This window comes from Mesoplodon mirus (assembly GCF_964341445.2).
Source record: "Mesoplodon mirus genome assembly, chromosome: 2".
Taxonomy (NCBI): domain Eukaryota; kingdom Metazoa; phylum Chordata; class Mammalia; order Artiodactyla; family Ziphiidae; genus Mesoplodon; species Mesoplodon mirus.
The window spans coordinates 202,286,273-202,305,823 of record NC_138977.1 but is presented as its reverse complement, the minus strand read 5'-3'; the positions used below and the strand labels follow the sequence as shown (position 1 = coordinate 202,305,823).

Sequence of the window (19,551 nt, the reverse complement as noted above, 5' to 3'; positions counted from 1 at the left end):
AGAAAGTGAGGGGCGCTGGTTCTGTGGAATGCTTAGAAGCCCAGGCATTGTCCAGGTGGCTTCTTTTGGAAAACGGAGCTTCTTTAAACTGTAAAAAGTCCTTCTGTTTTCCACATGAAGATTCTCAAATAAGGTGGTAAAAGCTAAAGCCTTTTCCACCTAATGATCATGAAGCCCTCTCTACCCCAAGAATTTACAAGCCTTCCCTGGGATTGTTTTTCCTGTCTTCCTGCTGTTGTTAATCAGCATTTTCAGGAAGCTACTCTGTTAGCGGGAGGGACTACATTTCAGAGGAATGACCTGGATGGCCCAGCCTGGGTTGCCAGGTACAGGACTGCTTTCCAGAGTGTCTCCTGCTGCTCCCTTCCTCTCTTAGTATCTCTGTTTTGGGTCCATGTGACCATGGGACACGCAGGAGTCCTGACATTTCCCCAGGCCCAAAGTGCCAGCTGGTGTTAATGTGTTTGATCTAATGGCAGCAGACTACTGGCTTCCTGTTGCCAAGGCTGAGTTTAACCTAAAGTTACCCCTAGGAAGGGCAGGAGAGCAGGGCGGGTTACTGGGGTATGAGTCAACCATTGTGGCTTCTTGTACTTCTTTTTTACTCTTAAAGATATAGGAACAGGACATAAATAAGGTGGTGAATAAGTCCCAAGAGACTGAATCACAGCCAAAAAAACCTCTCAAACACAGGGCAGTCAGATTCACTTCACTTTTATTAGGAACAAACACAATCTCAGATCAGTACAACTAGCTTCAGAGTTGATATTAATAGAAATTATTCCAAAATTATTCTTAGGTCACAAATAACTACTATCCCACATAAAAAGGGAAAAATCCCACCCAATCAAGGAAAAGGTATCCTGTGTATGTTTCCATGGCAATGTGTTTATGCATTCTCAGATTTTTGTCTGGCTAGTTATCCACCACTTATCTAATGGGTTTATTCAATCTCTCAGAGAAAACCATATAGATCCATGATAGCATCCAGGACACGTGGTTCATGGTGGACACAGTTCACGGTGGATACTGCTACTATAAAAATACTCAGGACTTAAGAGAATTCCTCTGCTGAAGGATCCCAAAATGCTTTATAAAAAGCATTAGTCACGCCTCAAAACTGCCCTTTGAGGTAGGTCAGTATTATTATCTCATTTTAACAGAAGGAAAACCGAGGCACATTATAGTTAAATGACTTGCCCAGGGTCACACAGCAAGTCCGTGGCACAGTGGTAGGAGAGGCCCTGGCCTTAACCACCCGTGTAACCTTGACATCGTGCTTTCTTTAACTTTTCACGCTGACCCATTTGAGCTACACTTACAGAGAATACACTCAGGATACTAGCTAACTAGGAGAAAAAGTTTCCATTTTAAATGCTACAACCATCTTTTAATATTAAAAAAAAATTATAAGTCAAATACATTCAAATTCCTTCCACCCGCCATCATATGTGGGCAATTAATAAAAACAGCCCTAAGGAAAGTTTCCAAAACAAAGCCCAGAAGGGAATCCTGCAAACAGCTATACTGATAATTCTCCAGCCAGGCCCCCTTTTCTACTAGCCACTTCTGCAGGCTCTCAGGTGCAAAAGAACTCCACAGAGGGAGCAGGGAGGAAGCGGAGCAGGCTCAGATGCAACACTGATTAAAAAAGATGTAAGGCACCCAGATAAGTTGTCAGCACGCCCACAAAGCAAGGACTGTTAGAAACTGGACCCCATCCAGCCTTGTGTAGGGTCATGGTATAGATCAGATCCATCGAACACAATTAGAATAGAAAGATAAAAGTTGGTTTTGATCATCAGGTGTAAAGCAGGCCTCTGATGACCTGTGGAATTAAAACTACCCCACAGGCATTTCCAAGGGGTAGGTACTTGGGTCAGTGGATCTAAACTACAGTGATCTTCCATTCGATTTTTTTCTACTGAGAGGAACAGCTCAAAAGACAAGGATGCCTTTAGTCCAGCCCAACCCCTGTGGCCTCCATCTATTCAATTAATACAGAAAGAAATGCTCTCCTCCCTTCCATCCTTGGGGCTCAACAGTGGACAGAGCATTTGGTACTGTACATTTCCAATCTTAATAGAGTAAAGCCAGGCTTCTGCATTGACGACTGAGGTTACAGGGACAGGAGTGGCCCAAGGTTCTCAGACACCGATGTTTCTTCAGAACTCCTCTATACTATTGTCTGCCCTAGGCTGTGTTGTGGGGAATGCTGGTTAGTTTGCTGAACAGAGACGCTGTTCAACAAAGTTCATGGCATCTCACATCCCAAGTCTCAGCCAAAGCTTTGCTGTATACCCTGGCTCCAGGGGCCGGGGCCTCCTTTGGAGTGAGGCACTTTGGAACTTGCCTTTGCTTCTTGTGCTTCCCAGTGAAGACTTGGCTCCTCCTACTTCTGCAAGCCTTGCACTGTCAGCTGGGAGCACTGACTCAGGCTGGGCAGGCTTACTGAGTAAGCAGGAGGCATCCAGCATCCTCTCTGGTTCTGACCAGACACTGGAGACTAAAAACAAACCCTCTTTTGCTCCATGGCTGGCTCACTGGCACAACATGAGCATTTGGCTTGGCTATGCCTCATGAGGGAGAATGCCTGTGCCCAGGATGTCTCCAGCGGGGTTTGCTAGCCTTGTCTTGAGTCATCAGTGTGGTGGGGAAGCACAAGGGTGTAGGTGGAGACTCTGGAGGCCAAGTGAAAGTGGCAGCTCGCTCAACTTTATAAAGAGAAACAGAGGTTCAGCTACCCTGAGCATACTGTCTGTAGGAGAGGGAGCTGCCTGGACCACAGTAGCCATCACTGCCTCTGAATACACACGAAGGAGGCTTGCCTATCCAGAGAAAGAAGAAAACACTGGGGAGGAGATAGAACTGGCAGGAGAAAATGGACAGACAGGGAGGAGCCAGGAATCCATAGTTAGGGTAGTTAAGAGATTCCTACCCCACCCCCCAGGCAGTCCTATACTTTAGGCTAGAAGTTAACAGAGAAGGAAGAGTGAAAGGGTTCAACACTGTGGGGAGAAGCCTTCTAGTTCTTTCTCAGTCCGAGGAGAAATCGAAATTAATGAAATGAACCCAACATCTAACTTGTTTGTATAACCAGCTTCCATATTAGGACACCCAATAACTTACTCAGTAACCTTCCAAATCCCCCAGCAGTGTGTTCTCAGAGCCCTTCTTTTGTAATGTTCCCTCTTAGGAACTGCCTACAGACCCTGCCCCTCAACCTCTCCATCTCCTGTCCAGCAGCGAGAGGAAAGGAGACAACCTGCCTAATTCTTCCTCTTCTTCAAGCCCCACTCTCCTTCAGAGGGAAATACTCTAAAAGGATTATTTTAATATTCCAAGCAAAGTACCCATGGACATATAGCTCTATGTTTGGCCCAACTCCACCTCTGAAAATCCTTTCTTTTTTGGGAGGCAGCTATGCTCACCACTGTACCACCAACACATCTTTTTTGGATGTCTCAAAATGCTGAAGCCACCTTATTTCTATGAGGGGAGCTGATCAATATACCAAAGATGGCAAAGTAGAAAGATGAAAGAATTTTGACGATTCCATGAGCTGCTGGAATCACCAGTTCTGGAAACAACCAACCCTCAAGATTTCTTGTTATCTGGAATAAGAAATCTTCCTGTTATGAAAGAAAGAAAAAAAAATCCTTCCCCAGCAGAGACCACTTTTACCATAAACTAAATGCTTCTTCTTTATCCTCAGCCTAAAGTATATTGGGACATTGAGATTTGCTTTTGAGTTCTAGCATTGCCAAGCTCCACGGCCATTCCCCAGTCAGAGTCAGGAGAGAAAGGAAGCATGCTGGGTGGTGGGCAGGCAGCTGGGTGTCCGATCACAGCAGGAGCTTCCTGCCTTGTTTCCCACTTCAACTCATCCTTATTTATCAATCATATCATGCATGCTAACTCTCTCCCCTGACAATTTACCTGCTTTCAAAGCTTTGTGCCAATAAAGTTATTTTTCCATTTCATATAGCAAAAGCCTAAGCTGAAGCTAACTGGGGGCCTTCCCAGAAGATTTTGTCATATCTCTAGCTTGAGCCACCCACCTTAAAGCTCAGGACAGCTCAAGGAAAGGGTTATCTGGGGCAAAGACCACTAGTTTTGGACTCTAGAAAGGTTGTCTAGGCTTTGGAAGCTGGAAACCCACCAATGACTGACCAGCTGCTTGCCTGGGGGGCATTGAGGCGGAAGAGAAAGGAAGGTGATAGGAACAAAACAAAGGGGAGGATAATGGGACTAGAAGAGAAAGAAGAAAAGAAAAGAAATAAGAACGTGAGCTTAGCATCATAAAGGCAGAGTTGTTGGCTTTCAATTTTAAAAGAAAATTTAAAAGAATACTGTACTGGAGTGGGTTAACGTCATCATCTTTAGCATCCTGGTAGCATTATTCAGTAGTTAATAAACAGAACATTAAACCTCTGCCCAGCTGGCTTTTGGAAAAGGAAACCGAGGGACCCCAAATTCAGCCACTCTTGTAGCTTTCATCTCCAGTTCTTTTAATCCTGGCCAAGACGGCAGCCTTGGATACTTTCTTTCGGTCATAAGCCAGACCGATGGCAGCCATGCAATCGATGAAGAATGTGGTAAAGTTGATGTGCCAGCGGTATTCACTGGCAGAGTAGTCATAGGGAAAGGAGTGGTGGTAGTTGTGGAAGCCCTCACCTGGAACAAAGCAGAGAAAAGTTATGGAGCTACACTGGATTGCTGGCTTCTTGATCTTGGCACTCTGGTTACCTAGCGGAGTACCTCAAACACAGTAGAAACCTGCTGCTGTTGAATGAATGAATGGATGAATCCAGTCTTTTAAACTCTGAACCAAACAGATTCCCTCAGAGGCATCTTAAGAAATGACTGGGGAGACCCAGGTCACCATGGCTCTCTGGGAGCCTTTGTGGGAGGAGGACGGGAAGTTTCTGAGAGGATAAGATGATTTGAGAGAAACTTCTATCACTGGGAGTGGATTTTAGACTGGAAAATTCCAGAGCTTCACTAAATATTGGTATGAGACCCTAAAGGCTCTGTGTGTATGTGCATGTGTTAGGGTGGGGAGAGGAGAGAGTCCAGAATGAAGAACCTTTGCTGTGTTTCTTACAAAGGTAAGCAAAGGAGTACACCTTTCCCCACTGCATGGGTACTCTCTCCAAGGGTGGAAGGTACCAACAGAATTGGGCAGCAACAGTCAAGTCAGAAGAAAGAAGGCCCAGCCCATGGGCCCAAGTTCCTCAGCCTCCACTGGTTCAGAGTAGACTGCTCTGGCTTCTAATTCTTTGAGCTTTGACCCTGGTGTGGGGGTGAAGCTGATAAAACAGAAGCTCTCTGAGGGAATAAGAATCAAAAGGCTTAGGTAGTCCCTCTAAGATTCTGAGATGAGCAGTTCACTTTGCTGGATAGAGGAAAATCAAAGAGATTCTGGATTCAAGATAATTTCTGTAATGCATCAAGCTGTGGAAACTCCACAGACAGAGAGTTCTCTAATCCGCGGCAGGATCTTCTTTCTGAACCCCATTCAACAATAACAATACCGACCCTTATGAGGCTGGGGTAAAGCTGGGTAAAGAAGAGCTAATAGGGACTTCCCTGGTGGTGCAGTGGTTAAGAATCCGCCTGCCAATGCAGGGGACATGGGTTCAAGCCCTGGTCCGGGAAGATCCCACATGCCACGGAGCAACTAAGCCCGTGTGCCACAACTACTGAGCCTGCTCTCTAGAGCCCCTGAGCCACAACCACTGAAGCCCACGTGCCACAGCTACTGAAGCCCATGTGCCACAACTACTGAAGCCCGCGAGCCACAATTACTGAAGCCCAGGCGCCTAGAGCCCACGCTCCTCTGCAACAAGAGAAGCCACCACAATGAGAAGCCCACGCACCGCAACGAAGTGTAGTCCCCGCTCACTGCAACTAGAGAAAGCCCGCGTGAAGCAACGAAGACCCAACACAGCCAAAAAAAAAAAAAAAAAAATTAGCTAGTAAAATAGTGTGCTGAGACCTTTGAAGATGAAAGAGCCCCAGTAGAGTAATAATGGCATTAGTAACCAAAAAGGAAGGAAGTCCTGTGATGGGAAAGACACCATCCAGGGCATCATCTCAAGGTACATCCTTTCTCTGACTATCCACAGTGCGGATCATCAGTTTATCCAGTATGAAGTGAGTAGGAGGGTAGGAAAGCCCCAAGGCTAAAGGTACTGATGGAGGATTACTAATTTCCGTAAGCGACTTTGCAGCTAGGCTCTGTATAAGCACTAGCCAGGCCCACACTTATCAGATTTAAACTGAATCAGACACACGCACAGTTGCCAAGGGAGGAAAAAAGAGGAGGAAGGTCAGTGGGAGAAAGAAGGACGAGACTTTGCAACTGGGGCAGCAAGATACAGCCCAAGAGAGGCTCAAGGGGTGAGGCCAGCTTTAGCAGAGAGAAGATGAGCATGTGACTGCGGGGGAGGTAATTCAAGAAGAAAAAGATTAGACCGGCAGGGCAGCAGGCTACTGGAGAACAAAGGGTGAGGTGATAAGCGGGGAGAGCAGGTATGGAGGAATGATAACAGAGACAAAGTAAGCTACTGGCAGCCACTTTGAATGGGTGGTCATAAAGAGGCTGGGGCTGGGGAAGACAGATCTGTTTGCAGGACAGGACCGATCTCATTCCAGAAACTTCCATAACGTTCATTAATTTTCTATGAAAATAGCCTGTATGATTGATTTCAAACATGGTTCAGAGTAAGAACATGGACAAGAGTACAAGGTGTCTGAAAGGAGGGGGAAGGTGCATGAAAGTTAAAGAGATGAAAAAATGTCTTTAGTGCAGATAGTAAAAAAAGATGGTCAGGGTTGAGAATATAAAGGAAGGTTTTAAAGAGAACAAAGCGAAGGCTAGGCCATGGTGTAGGTAAATGTGTGGAGCAGGGAGGCTGCCTTGAGATGCTGAATGACCAACAGCACTGATGACCGGTGTGCAAGAGGCCATGGGGTCTGCTTAAGGAAATCTAATTCCAGGCCTTAGTCAAGGTCTATATTTAGTTGAAAAGAGTGATGGGACAAAAAAAAAATAAAAAATAAAAAATGGAGACAGATTGTAGAACCCTGTTGTCTTAGACTCTGGCTATTGGAACTGGAATGGTATAAATAAATTCTTGAATAGTCAGCATTAGATCAGTGAGCAGGTACTTGTGATCAAACTAACTGCTTTACTGGGAGTTCCCTAAGCCACGTTGAGGGGAGGGAGTGCTCCCAGTGCAGAAGAGGAGCAGAAGAGAGAAAAATAAAGGACAAGAGATGAGAATGGTAGGTGGTGATAAAGGGCCACCAACAGTTGCTTTGATGTCCTTCATACTGGCATCACCAAGCAATAAGGCATGAAATACACTTCAAGTATGGCCTCTCTGAAAATAGCAAGGTGACAAAAGAGAAGCTTATTGAATTCAATGACAACTATTTGTTCTACATGTTGTATAGCACGTCTAAATATAAAACACTAGGCTTACCAGCCACCCAGATCAGAGATGATCCCCAAAGGGGATCATCATACATAGCATTTGGGGATCGTGCTGGAACCTGGAATCAAAGGCATTGTTATTTTTCACACTTTTCTCATTTATTTATTTAGTTTTGGCTGCGTTGGGTCTTCGTTGCTTTGTGCAGGCTTTCTCTAGCTGCGGCGAGCGGGGGCTACTCTTTGTTGCAGTGCACAGGCTTCTCATTACCCTACGCTGCAGACCACTAGATGTGACTTACCTACAGCTCCCAGTGAAACCAGGAGATTCTCTCGGGGGTTAATGGTCTTGTCATAAGGGCGATATCCGTACAGGTGAGCAGCACTGTTCACCAGCCAGGTGGCATTGAGCACAACAGCATAACGCAGGAAGGTGGCGACTAACAGGCTGTGTGGAAAAGTTTCACCCCAGCAGTACCAGGGCACGAGTGTGGGCAGGATGAAGCACATCACCAGGACAGCGGGTTTGTAGTACCTACATTGAGAGATCACATGCCCAGTCAGTGGAGAGAGGACTCTGAGACCTACCTGATTTTCTATTCTCACACGGTTGGGCTGTCTCTTTCTTTCTACATTGTGAGCACAGTGTGGCAGGAAACAGAGCAAGAGGGAGTGGGGTGGGAAATCTTCTGAGAATGTAGTGTTATTATCATACTTCTTAGATGAAGTAATGAGGGGTTAAATGACTTTTCTAGGGTCACACCACCAGGAACCAGGTGGAGCAAAGATTGGAATGCTTTGTCTCCTGACTCTAAATCCATTGCTCTCTTGCTACAGCATAATACCACTTTGGTAAAACAGGTGGGGTCCAAATTACAGACTGAGTTCTCCTTCCCGGGTTTTTCCATTCTGCCTTTGGGCTTCCTTTCTCTTTATCAGTGCTCTTGGCAGAATCTATGTTTAGTATCTTGCCTCCATCTCCTGCTAGCCAGGAATCCTTCTCATCCTTCCTCTTCTTTTCCCTCAGAGAGGCACTCCGAATGTCCTAGATGCCTGCAGGTCTGTCCCTCTGGAGGCCCTGTCACATTCTTCATTCTCCCAAATGTACAGCAGGCCATTGACATCCCAAGGGAGCTGATTTCCTACACCCCTCCAGCAGTCAAGTCTGATCCTCTTGTATCATTAATAACCCCTGCTTCCAACTCCTCTCCACTCCTACCACCACTTCCCTGCACGGATCCCCACTCCTCCCCACCTGTGGCCCTGCTTCCCACCTATTTAGCTCAAGGCCTTCTTTCACCTATCCCCAGAGTGACCTTTCTAAAGCACACCTCCAACCATGCCACATTCTGGCTCAAAAGCCTTTTCATGGTTTCCTATTGCCTGGGTTAAAGTAAACCTCATCTGCTTTTAATACTCCACAAGAATGGCATCGGTTTCCCTTTCTAGCCTTATTTCCTACCACACCCTGTACTTCAAAGGACTCTGTTGCTGGAACAAACTTCAGCTCATTCTTTCTGTTTGCACTGTCCCCCCCTCCCCACCTGTGAAAATCTCTATCCATCAGTGGATTCCAAAGCTACTTTCTTCATAAGCCCTTCCCTGATGTTCCCCACTCTGCAACCTCCCTCCCCTTTGTGCCTCTCCTGGGTATGGAAAATATTTTGCCACGTATCATAGGTATTTGGACACTTGGCTTATCCCTCCACTCCCCAAAAAGCTATGAACTCCTTGAAGGTAAGGACCATGACACATTCAGCTTTGTATCCATGACCATCCTAGGTCAACAAACATTTGTTGAACTTAATTGGTTTGGGTAGCTCAGAGAGAAAGAAACAACAACAGTCTATGGCTATGGGCCTGTGGGCTATTAAAAATTAGGGTTTTAAATTATAATTTGGGATATGGAAACCCAGTAAATTTCTCAGCTCATGTTGACAAGTCCTAGGAGAAAAAAGTGGGTCACCAAATGCCAGGTCCCCAGCTCCATCATCATGTCACTCACCTCCTCTGGTACACCAACAGCTTCTCAGCTTTTAAGTCAGATAAGTTTAGCAAACCACCCTTCTCTTTGACTTCTGGGTGTTTGCGCACAAGCAGCCAACCCACGTGAGAGAAGAAAAAGCCACGTCGGGAATTGTGGGGATCAGCATGTGTTTCCGAAAACTTGTGGTGGGCACGGTGATCTCGGGCCCATTCGTAAACGTCATTCTGGAGGAACAGAGAAGAGGAATGAAGGCCTGAGGAGAGACACCCTCTCAGGGGAGTTCCAATGGCTGGGGAGTCTGCACAATCTCTTCCTTCTCTTGCCCCACAGGGACAACGTGGGGAGCCTTCAAGGCATTAAATGCTATGGCAGAGATGATTATGTAACCGTGGGATATTGCCATGGAGAAGGGGATTAATTTGGTTTCCTTGTTTTTTCCTCTTACTCCAAGCTAAGCCTTGCACTACATGCTATCCTTTACCCACTGCTACCGCTTAATAACTATGAGTTCCCGTTCTCCAATTCCCTTCATTCTATCTCTGCTATAAACTTCCTGCTTCAACAAACCTCAACACTTGACTTAGGCAGCCTGGTAGCCCAACATAGGACCATAGCGTTGGTCTACCTAAACCCTCAGTGACACAATTTCCCCATCTGTGAAATGGGGATAACAATAGCAGCTACCTCCTAAGATCGTTGTGAGGGTTTAATGAGGTAATCTATGACAAGTGCTTAGAATAGTGCCAGACATATCGTTAGCACTATAAAAGTGTATGATCTTCATACCTGAAAACAACAGAGTTCATGAATCTGTGAAACATTAACTTCAGCCCCATTGTGGTGGAATCCTAAGACATTAAAGTAGTGAATGTCTTGTTCAATGTCTGCCAGGGAAACCAGGGTCAGTTCCTGCCTTATGCACTTATGAAGGACCACAATGGCCAGACTTTGTGATAGCAGAGGATCAAAAATGACCCTATACACTGAGAATATTTCCTCTTTATCTCCTACTTCCCTTTTCCAGTCACTCAGAAGTACACTTATGTTTTATGGACTTCAGGACTGAACTTGAACTTGACTATAAAGAGAAAGTGAAGTGGCTGTCCAGGTGCTGCTCCTCTCCAGGCACTGATTGCCTCCATTCTGCCCCCAGATCGTCAAGAAAGAGTGAGGAAAAAAGAGCTGAGCACAGTTGGCTTCTCACCTGGAATGCCATCGTGTTGGCAATGATCAGGAAGAGGCGTAGGGGCAGCCGAGCTTTGTAACTTCGGTGACTCCACAGGCGATGGGCTCCGGCTGTGACACCCAGGGCACTAATCAGATAGTAGAAAAACGCTGCCAGGAGAAGACAGGGCAGGGAGTCATTAATCTGGGAAAGCATTCACATGATGTTCTCCTCAGGTCAGAGTCTGTGTGTTCTTTAGCCTCCCAGTGAGGTTCTGCTTTTTCCTGAACTCCAGGGATACCTTGATCTCTTAGGCTCCTTTGATTTTATCACTTGAAAAATACCATCACCTCTCATCCTCTCAACCTAGGAGCTGGAATAAGCTTAGGAGTCCCGGGAACTTCAGAAAGGCAGGACAGAGAAGAGGGCTCTCACCCCCCAGCCACTTGGCATTCTCATTCATGAAGGACACTCTCCCAGATCGCATCTCCTCTGACCTTCTGCTAACCTTCTCCAAGGCTTGAAGGGCCGCAGACTACTCCTGCAGCGCTTAAGACACATAAGCAAGGATGGCATTAAAATATTTAACAGACAGTATGGTCTGGGCACTGACCAATTCAAGGGTCCCTGGGTTCTAGGGGACATTAAGGGGGCTCAGAACTAGGGCTATTTACCAGCTGGTACAAAAGCATTTCAATCTTTTTGCAGGTGGTGTGGCCATAGGAGGGGAAAATTCACCCTGCATGTAAGTCATAGCTGCACAGCGTCTTAAGCTTTGCCAAGGATTTTATATTCTCCAATTCACTGGATACCCTGAATGGGGTTTAATATCCTCACTTTGCAGTTGAAGAAATAGAAGCTCAGAGAAGTTAAGTGTTTATCTATCGTCACATGGCAAGTAAGAAATGGAGCCAAGATTTGAAACTAGATTTTCTGTCAATAAGCAGTTTATGTTCGGAAGTCTGGCACAAGGATGTGTACCATCCACCTCCCCAAGATAGGCACAAGGTTCCTGTGTCTCGCCTTTGCCATGTCCCTCTGCCAGCCCACACTCCCTCTGGCAAGGCTAACTCTAGATAATAGCGGCACGGACTCAAAGCTGTGGGTGGAGCACCCCAATGCTGTCCTGCCTCACCTTCCTGGAGGCCTGCAGGCTCTGGGGGCGCCAGACAGAGTCTCTAACTGGGAGGCGGGTTGCTTGGCATACCTACCTTCCTCTGTTCAGTAACTCTAGGAGGCAGGGGCTGAGGCCTTGGTAGAGCAGTGGCTGTTGACAATGTTTCATTCCTAGGGAAGCAGCTAGAAACAATGGATCCTCAGTGGCCACTGAACTTAGTTGCAGTTGGAGACACCACACATTGTAACAAATTGTCCTGTGTTCTTCTTCAGCCATAGATACCAGTTTCCTAAACAAGCTCCTCCCACCCCACCCATCTTCCTCTACCCTATCCTATTCCTCCTACAGGATGGGGAGGAGAGCCATGGAGCTAGAGTCTGTCCCAGTGAGAGTTCTACCCACAGTCCCTCTGGGCTGAATTAAGGCCCCCTATGATTTGCTGGTCTCCGGCCACGTGGTAATATCCTCCCAGATGCAGTATCTTGCCTGCACCTGCACCTGGATAAATGACAGTTGAGCCACAGCCCGCCAATCACTAAGGGTGAAGAAGAATGTCTTTGGGCACAAAAGAAGCACTCAGCTCAGAAGCAAGGAAGTTACTGGGGTTGTTTCATGCCACCGAAGACCCTGGCAGGTTGACTCAGAAAGCACATAAGATCCTTGCATTAACAAAGGAATTGGGAAAAGCACCCAAGCCCTCTGGTGCCTTTTTCTCTAAGGCTTGTCTAATAGAAGGCCTTGCGTCAGTTGGAAACTCATTCTCTATTAAAGTCCAAATTGATGGTTAAGCAAAACCTCATAGCTTCAGTGCTAAGAAAGAGACTGGAGAAGTTTTGCCCCATGGCCCCTCAATGTAGCCAGAGATATCTCTTCAGCCCTTCCCTCAGGGCTCTTCTGAGACACGCTCAAAATTGCTCAGTCATGAGAAATGCTGGAATCACAACCATCTGCTAATCTAACACTGTCCTTAGGGATAAAACAAGAAAAGGTGAAGCCAAGCTCCTGAACCCCGAAGGACCCTCTGACCCTCCCCCCAACCCCCTTTTGTTCCTTAGGAGTTCTGATATCCCCCTACCAAATCGGTCATTCCGTCAGCTAAGCCATCCACCACAGGGCCCAGGGACAGGAGTAAAAAAGTCACAACTTATTCAGTCTTCGTGTGACACATTTCTCTGTCCAGAGGCACAGCACACACCCATGGACAGGGCACCAAAAATGTAGCGGGCACAGCCCTGGTTTGGGGACAGCATTCTGCCCCCTGCACTAGCAACCGAGGAAGAGGAGTGAGCAGCAGCGGTCTGGCCAAACTCTGGACTTTACAAGAGGCTTACAGGGAGACCTGAGGCTGGAAGGGGCTTGCAGGTGACTAAACACCTGGTGAAGACTCCTCTATTGGGGAGAAGGGGTAGAAAGAGGGGTCCACAGTCTCCCTGGGGAATCCTTGTCCCTGCTCTTGATTCCTCACTCTGAACTAAAGTTCTGCTGGGTTCTCAGAAGGGCTAGAGAACAGATGTCCCCCTCCCCTCCCAAATATAAGAGCCCTTCCTGGTCTGCAGGTGAACAGATTTCATCTGCATGTCGCCGGCCCCAGCAATGACACACGTGTAACTTAAGGAGCACTACCTTTCTAATCTCAAAAAAAGTACTGTTGTCCCCAGTGTGTATCTGGAAAAATTGAGAGAGGGGATCTACCCAGTTGCAGTTCTCTGTCTGTGGCACCAAGAGGAGTCCCTAAGACAAAGCTCCGTGGACCTCGTTAGTCTAAAATCACCTTTAGACTAAAGAGGTCCTGGAGGACTCGGCTGAGACCTGCCCACTGGCCCTACATAACTCCCCTCCAAGAGTGCAGCTGTCTGCAAGCGCCCCACACCCTGGACTGCTCTGGAAATCCTACAGTTGCTTCCTGGAGAGGGAGTTCTGGCCCACCCCCCTCAGAGAGTGGCGATGTGGGTCCCCTGGGTCTTTAGGCTTCCCTGCTCTCCCCTTCCGAAGTCAGACTTACTGTGGCAGAGGTGGAAATGCCCTCAGAGCGCATGTGTGTGTGCAGGGGGCAGGGCCCTGCTGTCCGCCCAAGCCCATGGATTCCTGAAAGAGCTGAGCTAAGGGCAGGGCAGGGATGCACCGGGGACTGTCTCCCTCACTGCAGCAGCCTGAAGGCCAGGGCTGCCCAGGTTCAGGGGGCTGGAGCAGGATGAGTGGGGAATGGGACATGAAACACTTCTTTAACCGTATCTCATTCTAAGAACATTTTGTTGAGTGGCACGTGCAGTCCCCTGGAGACCTAATGGAGTCACAGAGCAGCAAATCTGTGTAACTTGGGTTACTCAGGAGACTTCTTCACCTGTCCATGTGACTAAGGAGCCTGACAGGGCCAAGGGTCAGGGCAAAATAATTTTGTGGATGACCACCGCTCTGTTCCTCCCTCTTCTACTAACTCTTCCTGAGTAGCTTCTCTCACTATCCCATGACTGTGCTCAGCATATACCCTCTAAAGCCACTCGTCTAGTCTCATGTCCCCATGCCTCCCAGGTAGGGACCTTGATTCTTTCGTGGCTGGCAGGGCTGGGACAAGCAGTCAAGCAAAAGACTTGAAGCAGGAAACCTCTTTCCGGGAAAGCTGACTCTCTGGCACAGTTCTGCTTACTTCAAAACCTGCGGCCCATGGTCTCAGGGGTCCCTCCCCAACACCCAAATTAAAGGACCCCCAGAACTGACACTCCTGCATCCCAAACCCCCTAGGCTCTGTTCCCAGCCCACCCAGCCTCTCAGGACACCAAAGAGAAATGGCTGGGAAAACCTCGGCCTGGAAGGGCTGGTGTTTCTGCTCTATGTAAGATTCTACTTTATTAAGAGGGGAGAGAACCTGGGGTACTGGGTCAGGAGAACAGGGGGAACTCTTACCCCAGAGCAAGGTGTACATTTTGCAGGTGGGGATCCATGTGATCGCATACAGGGCTCCCAAGTGTAGCAGAGACATGAGGATGATGTTTCTCCAAACATACTCAAGCTTGGGATTTGGGCCCTCCTTATCCTGGTAGCTTGGGTCATAGATGTCATCTCTTATTTCAGGGCGGATGTCTTCTTCCAAGTATAGGGGAGTCTTCTCCAGCTTGCCCCCTCCATTCTGCAGGAGCCTGGAGGGAGGCGCTGTGATGGTGGTGGTGGTTGTGTAGGAGCTAGAGATCTGGAAGGGAGAGGAAGTGGAGGGTCAGGAGATAGGAGAGGACACGTGGACGTAGTAGGGGCCACTTCACTCGCTAATCAAGCTGGGAGAAGGGCGGGGTATAGGCACAGACCTGGCCCCAATACCCACGTTACCTGAGGGCAAGGTCTATCCCAGATGGAAGAGAGGGAAGTTCCTAGGAACGGTGCAGAGAGATTGGGGAGGGGGGGTGAAACCTCAAGGTGAAAGGGAAATAGGAAAGAGGAGTAAAACACTCGCACCCCAACGAACACACAAAGGCAAGCCCGCACGCCTACATACGTAAGAGTACCGGCACGACCGGATTTTTCTTTAAAGCTTAAGAAACAAAAGTTAGGGACCTAAGTTCCCAAATTACAATCCCCATTCCCAACAAACTGAAGGCAGTGCAACTCTCAAAAGATGGCTGTGTGCAGAGATCTCAACTCTCTTCCCCCACCGAGTCACTTAGAAGCCCGACCAGCGCCGGCGAACCCGCGGTCTGGGGGCCATTACTTGGAAGCTCACCTCCTCCTGCAGCAAGTGGGCCGGCATCTGGGCTCTCGGACGCTGGGATCACTTTCCCAGGGCTGAGACTGCGGAGCGGAGTTCGGGGCAGCCCGAACTGAGGGTAGATTAGTTCCCGAGGCCGCTTTTGCGCGGCGATCCGCGGCGCTGCGCTCGGAACCCTTTGCTGCACTGTGCGCGCTGGATCGGTGTCCGGACCCGACCTGCTGTGCGTGGATCTCCCCAGGCTGGTGATTTAAAGGCTAAAGCTGGCAGTGGGTGACCGGGTCCCGTATTTCCTCAGACCCTTTTATTCGTTGCCAACAAGGGGCAAAGTAAGCAGAGCTGGCTCACCGTGGGAGATCCGCATGGGCGGGAGAGGGGAGGAGACGCAAAAATTGGATGCTGCAGACACACCGCGGCTTGGCCGCCGCAGCCCCTGCCTCTGGCCCTGCCCCTGGGGAAATTCTAATGGGCTTCTGTAGACTCTGGCGCGTCATTGGCCGAAGGGAATTTGGTGCCACCTCGTCCTGCCGTTGCCATTGGCTCGGCGCAATCTGCTGTTTCCTCTGCCGCGAGCTCCTCACTCCCCCTCCCCTCCCTTTCTCCTTCTAGGCTTCTCTTCCACCGGCCGCTGGGCCTCTGCCCGGCACCCCGCCGCCTAGGAGGCGCTCGGAAGGGTCCTCTCTGGAAGAGGGAGAGGACTCGATCGGGGAACTGGGGAACGGGGGGTGGGTGCCAGCCCAGGACTGGCCCCGGGCACTTCGCGAATGGATGGGCACTGGGGAAGTTTCCCGGGGAGGAGTGGGGAAGCCACACGGGTGACCACTACACACAACTGCACCCCCGCCTTCCCGCTCACCGAGACGCGTAGGAGGGGAGACTTGCTTTCAAGCCCGGGGTCGCGGGCCGCGGGCCCAGCGACGCCCCGCCTCTCTCCGTGGCGAGCGCGCAGGGGGTGGGGGGCGGGGGGTCGGTCCGCGGCGGAACAATGGCTCTGCCCCTCCTACCAGCGGCGCGGCGCTAACCCCGGACTGCTGAACTCGCGGGTCTCCAGCCTCGCGCACGCATAGATGCACTGATGTGTAAACCTGCACGTGCGCACGATGTTCAGCCACTGGGCACGCCCAGCAGGGGACGTTCACCGCCAGGCACCAGTGAGCTGTCCCATCCCTGTGCCCACGCCTCCAGAACGTGTGCGGGATGTTTTGGAGATTCTTCAGATTGTCGGGTTGTAGTTTTGGAATTGCCTTCATGGGGAAAGGCAGGAAGCACCAGATATGTGCTTTCACTCAGAAGCAAGAGAAAGTACTTGTAAGTGGAACAAGAATACCTAACGTGTAGTGAATTATTACTGCAAGACAATCCACAAGAATCATTTCATTTAATCCTTACTTGTGACCCTGTGAGGTAGGTAGTCCTTTATTCCCTTTTAAAGATGAGAAAACTGAGCTATGGAGAGATTAAATAACTTGTCTATGGTCACAGCAGCCAGTAAGTGATGGAGCTAGGAGTTGAGCCCAGAAATGTAATGATGGAGCCCAAGATCGTAATCCCTGCTTAGAATCCTTGGTCCCTGAGATGTTCTGACTTCATTTGTCCCTCATGGCCCTGTCTTTTCTGGGCCTGTGGGAGCCTTACCATGAGAGTAAGCTGGGAACCAGGCAGGCTGTGCATTCTCCCAGCCTCTGCCACACCCCTGCCTCCCCAAATACTAACCCAGGATCCTTCCTCTGGGAAGAGGAGAAAGTGAGGAGTTTTGTGCCAACCACTAGCTTCTCAGGAAGAGAGGCACCTGGGTGCCTGGGAGGAGGACCAAGGAGCTCCCTAGTGGGCCACTGGTCTTGGGGTCAGGCCAGCTCCCTGACCCATCACCATCCACCTCTATTCCAGTCCTGGCTCCCTGTCTAGTACAAAAGTTTTGAATGAGATTAGATGTCTTCAGATATGGACAGCTATCTCATCACGGCTCAGAAAAGCCCTCAGCAGGTGTGTGGGAGAGAAGTCTATGCACATGCTGCTCCTCTCCAGGCTCTCCCTGCAATGTCTAGTTTGCTTAATTCCTCTGTCATCTACAGGGTTATTCTTCAAGGGAGAAGATTCAGGGTTTCTTTGGGGGTGTACCCTCGATTATGGCCAAAGGTGGCTCTACCATTGAGACCAGCTTTCTTTCTCTTTAACTGCCTGTTTCCTCCAGACCCTGGACTTCGGCAGAGAACAAGCTGAAAAATCAGAGTTCCCTGGAAACTGCCCTCCTCCTCATGTAGACTCAGGTAGGTATTACTGCTGTTATCACTTAATGCTGGCATTATTATGTAAGCCAGGTGGTAGGTCATTCATTTTTCTGCCAGAGAAAGGAAGGGGAGGGCTGCCAAGACAAAAATGGAGAACAGGAATATTTTATTCCTCTCTGAAGACAAGATGCTACCCTTGTCCCAAAGAGGGAACCTTTGGGAGTCTAGGGAAGGTCCAGATAAGGAGAGAGTTTGGGGGAGCCCATCTCACTGTTGATAACTATGATAGAAAGGTGAATGGTTCCCTAGCTTGGGCTTCCTCCCTGAAGTTCATCTGGGGCATATCACATGGCTATGAGTGTGTCACCCATTACTTTAAAACCCTCAGTAGCTTGCCGCAGCCCATGAAACATGGCTGTGTGGTAGGAGTAATATTATGGGGAAAGCATGAGGTTTAACTTTTTTTTTTTCCATTTTTTGGCTGCGCCGCATGGCATGTGGGATCTTAGTTCCCTGACCAGGGATTTAACCTGCACCCCCTGCACTGGAAACTCAGAGTCTTAACCACTGGACCACCAGGGAAGTCCCAGCATGCGCTTTGATATCAAGAAGTATTAGGTCAATGGCAAATTAGAAGTTATAAATAAGTATGTGATTAATATCTGTATCCAATTGCATTTATACATTGATTAAGATGATAGATATTTTAGCATATAATAGGAAAGTATAAAGTATGCTTGGGAGATGGAAACTGGACCTATAAATCTTGCTCTACGAAAAGGGGCACAGGGTACCATGGCAGTTTCTGAACTTTGTTTTGATTCTTCAGCTCAAGAGATGAAGAAGAAACATACCCTGTTTAGCTCTCTTAGGTAAATAAGATGTCATTAGCAAGAAGTCACAGATAACAGTCTCTCTCTTCTTCAGCCCTTCTCAAGTGTTCCTGGATCTGGTCTTATAAGCCAAGAACATCTACAAAAAGGCTGCAGCTAATATTATACTTAATGGTGAAATATTTAAAAATTATTCCCGTAAAATAGGGGAACAGGCAAGCATATAATCTCTTACCACTTCTATTCAACATTGTACTAGAAATCCTAGCTAGCATAATGGGCAAGAAAAAGAAATAAAAGGCATAAAGATAGGGGGAAAAAAAGTAAAACTGTTATTATTTGCAGAAGACATAAGTTGTGTATGAAAAATGTACAGAATACACACACACAAAAAGCCCAAATCGGTAAGTGACTTTAGAAAGGTCAAGGATAGAAAGTCAATATAAAAAATTATTCCATCCTATATACTATTTAAAAACAATTGGAGAATGAAAATTGAAATATACTGTTCACAATAGCATCAAAAATATCACATACAAAGGATAAATCTAACTGAATATTTGTGGGATAGCTACACTGAAAATGACAAAACGTTGCTGAGAGAAACTTAAAAATTCTTAAAGAGGGCTTCCCTGGTGGCACAGTGGTTGAGAGTCTGCCTGCCGATACAGGGGACACAGGTTCGTGCCCCGGTCCGGGAAGATCCCCCATGCCGCAGAGCGGCTAGGCCTGTGAGCCATGGCCACTGAGTCTGCGCGTCCGGAGCCCGTGCTCCGCAACGGGAGAGGCCACAACAGTGGGAGGCCCGCGTACCGCAAAAAAAAAAAAAAAAAAATTCTTAAAGAAATGGAGACAAAATAGAAATTGAGACATACTGTGTTCATAGATGGTTAGACTTAATGTTGATCTATAGATTAATTTAACCCCTATAAAAATCCAACAGATTTCTTTGAGGAAATAGACAAGCTGATTCTAAAATTTAAGTGGAAATGCAAAAAGGGTCTAGAGTAGCCAAAAACAATCTTGGGGGAATTAAGTTGGAAGAATTAAACTATTTTAATTAGGACTTACTATAAGGCTAGAGTA

General features: G+C 48.0%; 1 protein-coding gene across 1 annotated transcript; it reads right to left on the bottom strand.

Annotated features, from left to right (window-relative positions):
- Window positions 1–698: 698 nt before the first annotated feature.
- On the bottom strand, window positions 699–16,400 carry SCD (stearoyl-CoA desaturase). The gene is made up of 6 exons (XM_082639326.1): window positions 15,420–16,400; window positions 14,612–14,894; window positions 10,633–10,763; window positions 9,447–9,652; window positions 7,744–7,976; window positions 699–4,677 (listed from the first exon to the last, which is right to left on the bottom strand). Exons 1-6 carry the CDS (start codon window positions 15,444–15,446, stop codon window positions 4,478–4,480), a joined length of 1,080 nt encoding a protein of 359 aa, XP_082495452.1. The 5' UTR covers window positions 15,447–16,400; the 3' UTR covers window positions 699–4,477.
- Between the last annotated feature and the right edge of the window lie 3,151 nt (window positions 16,401–19,551).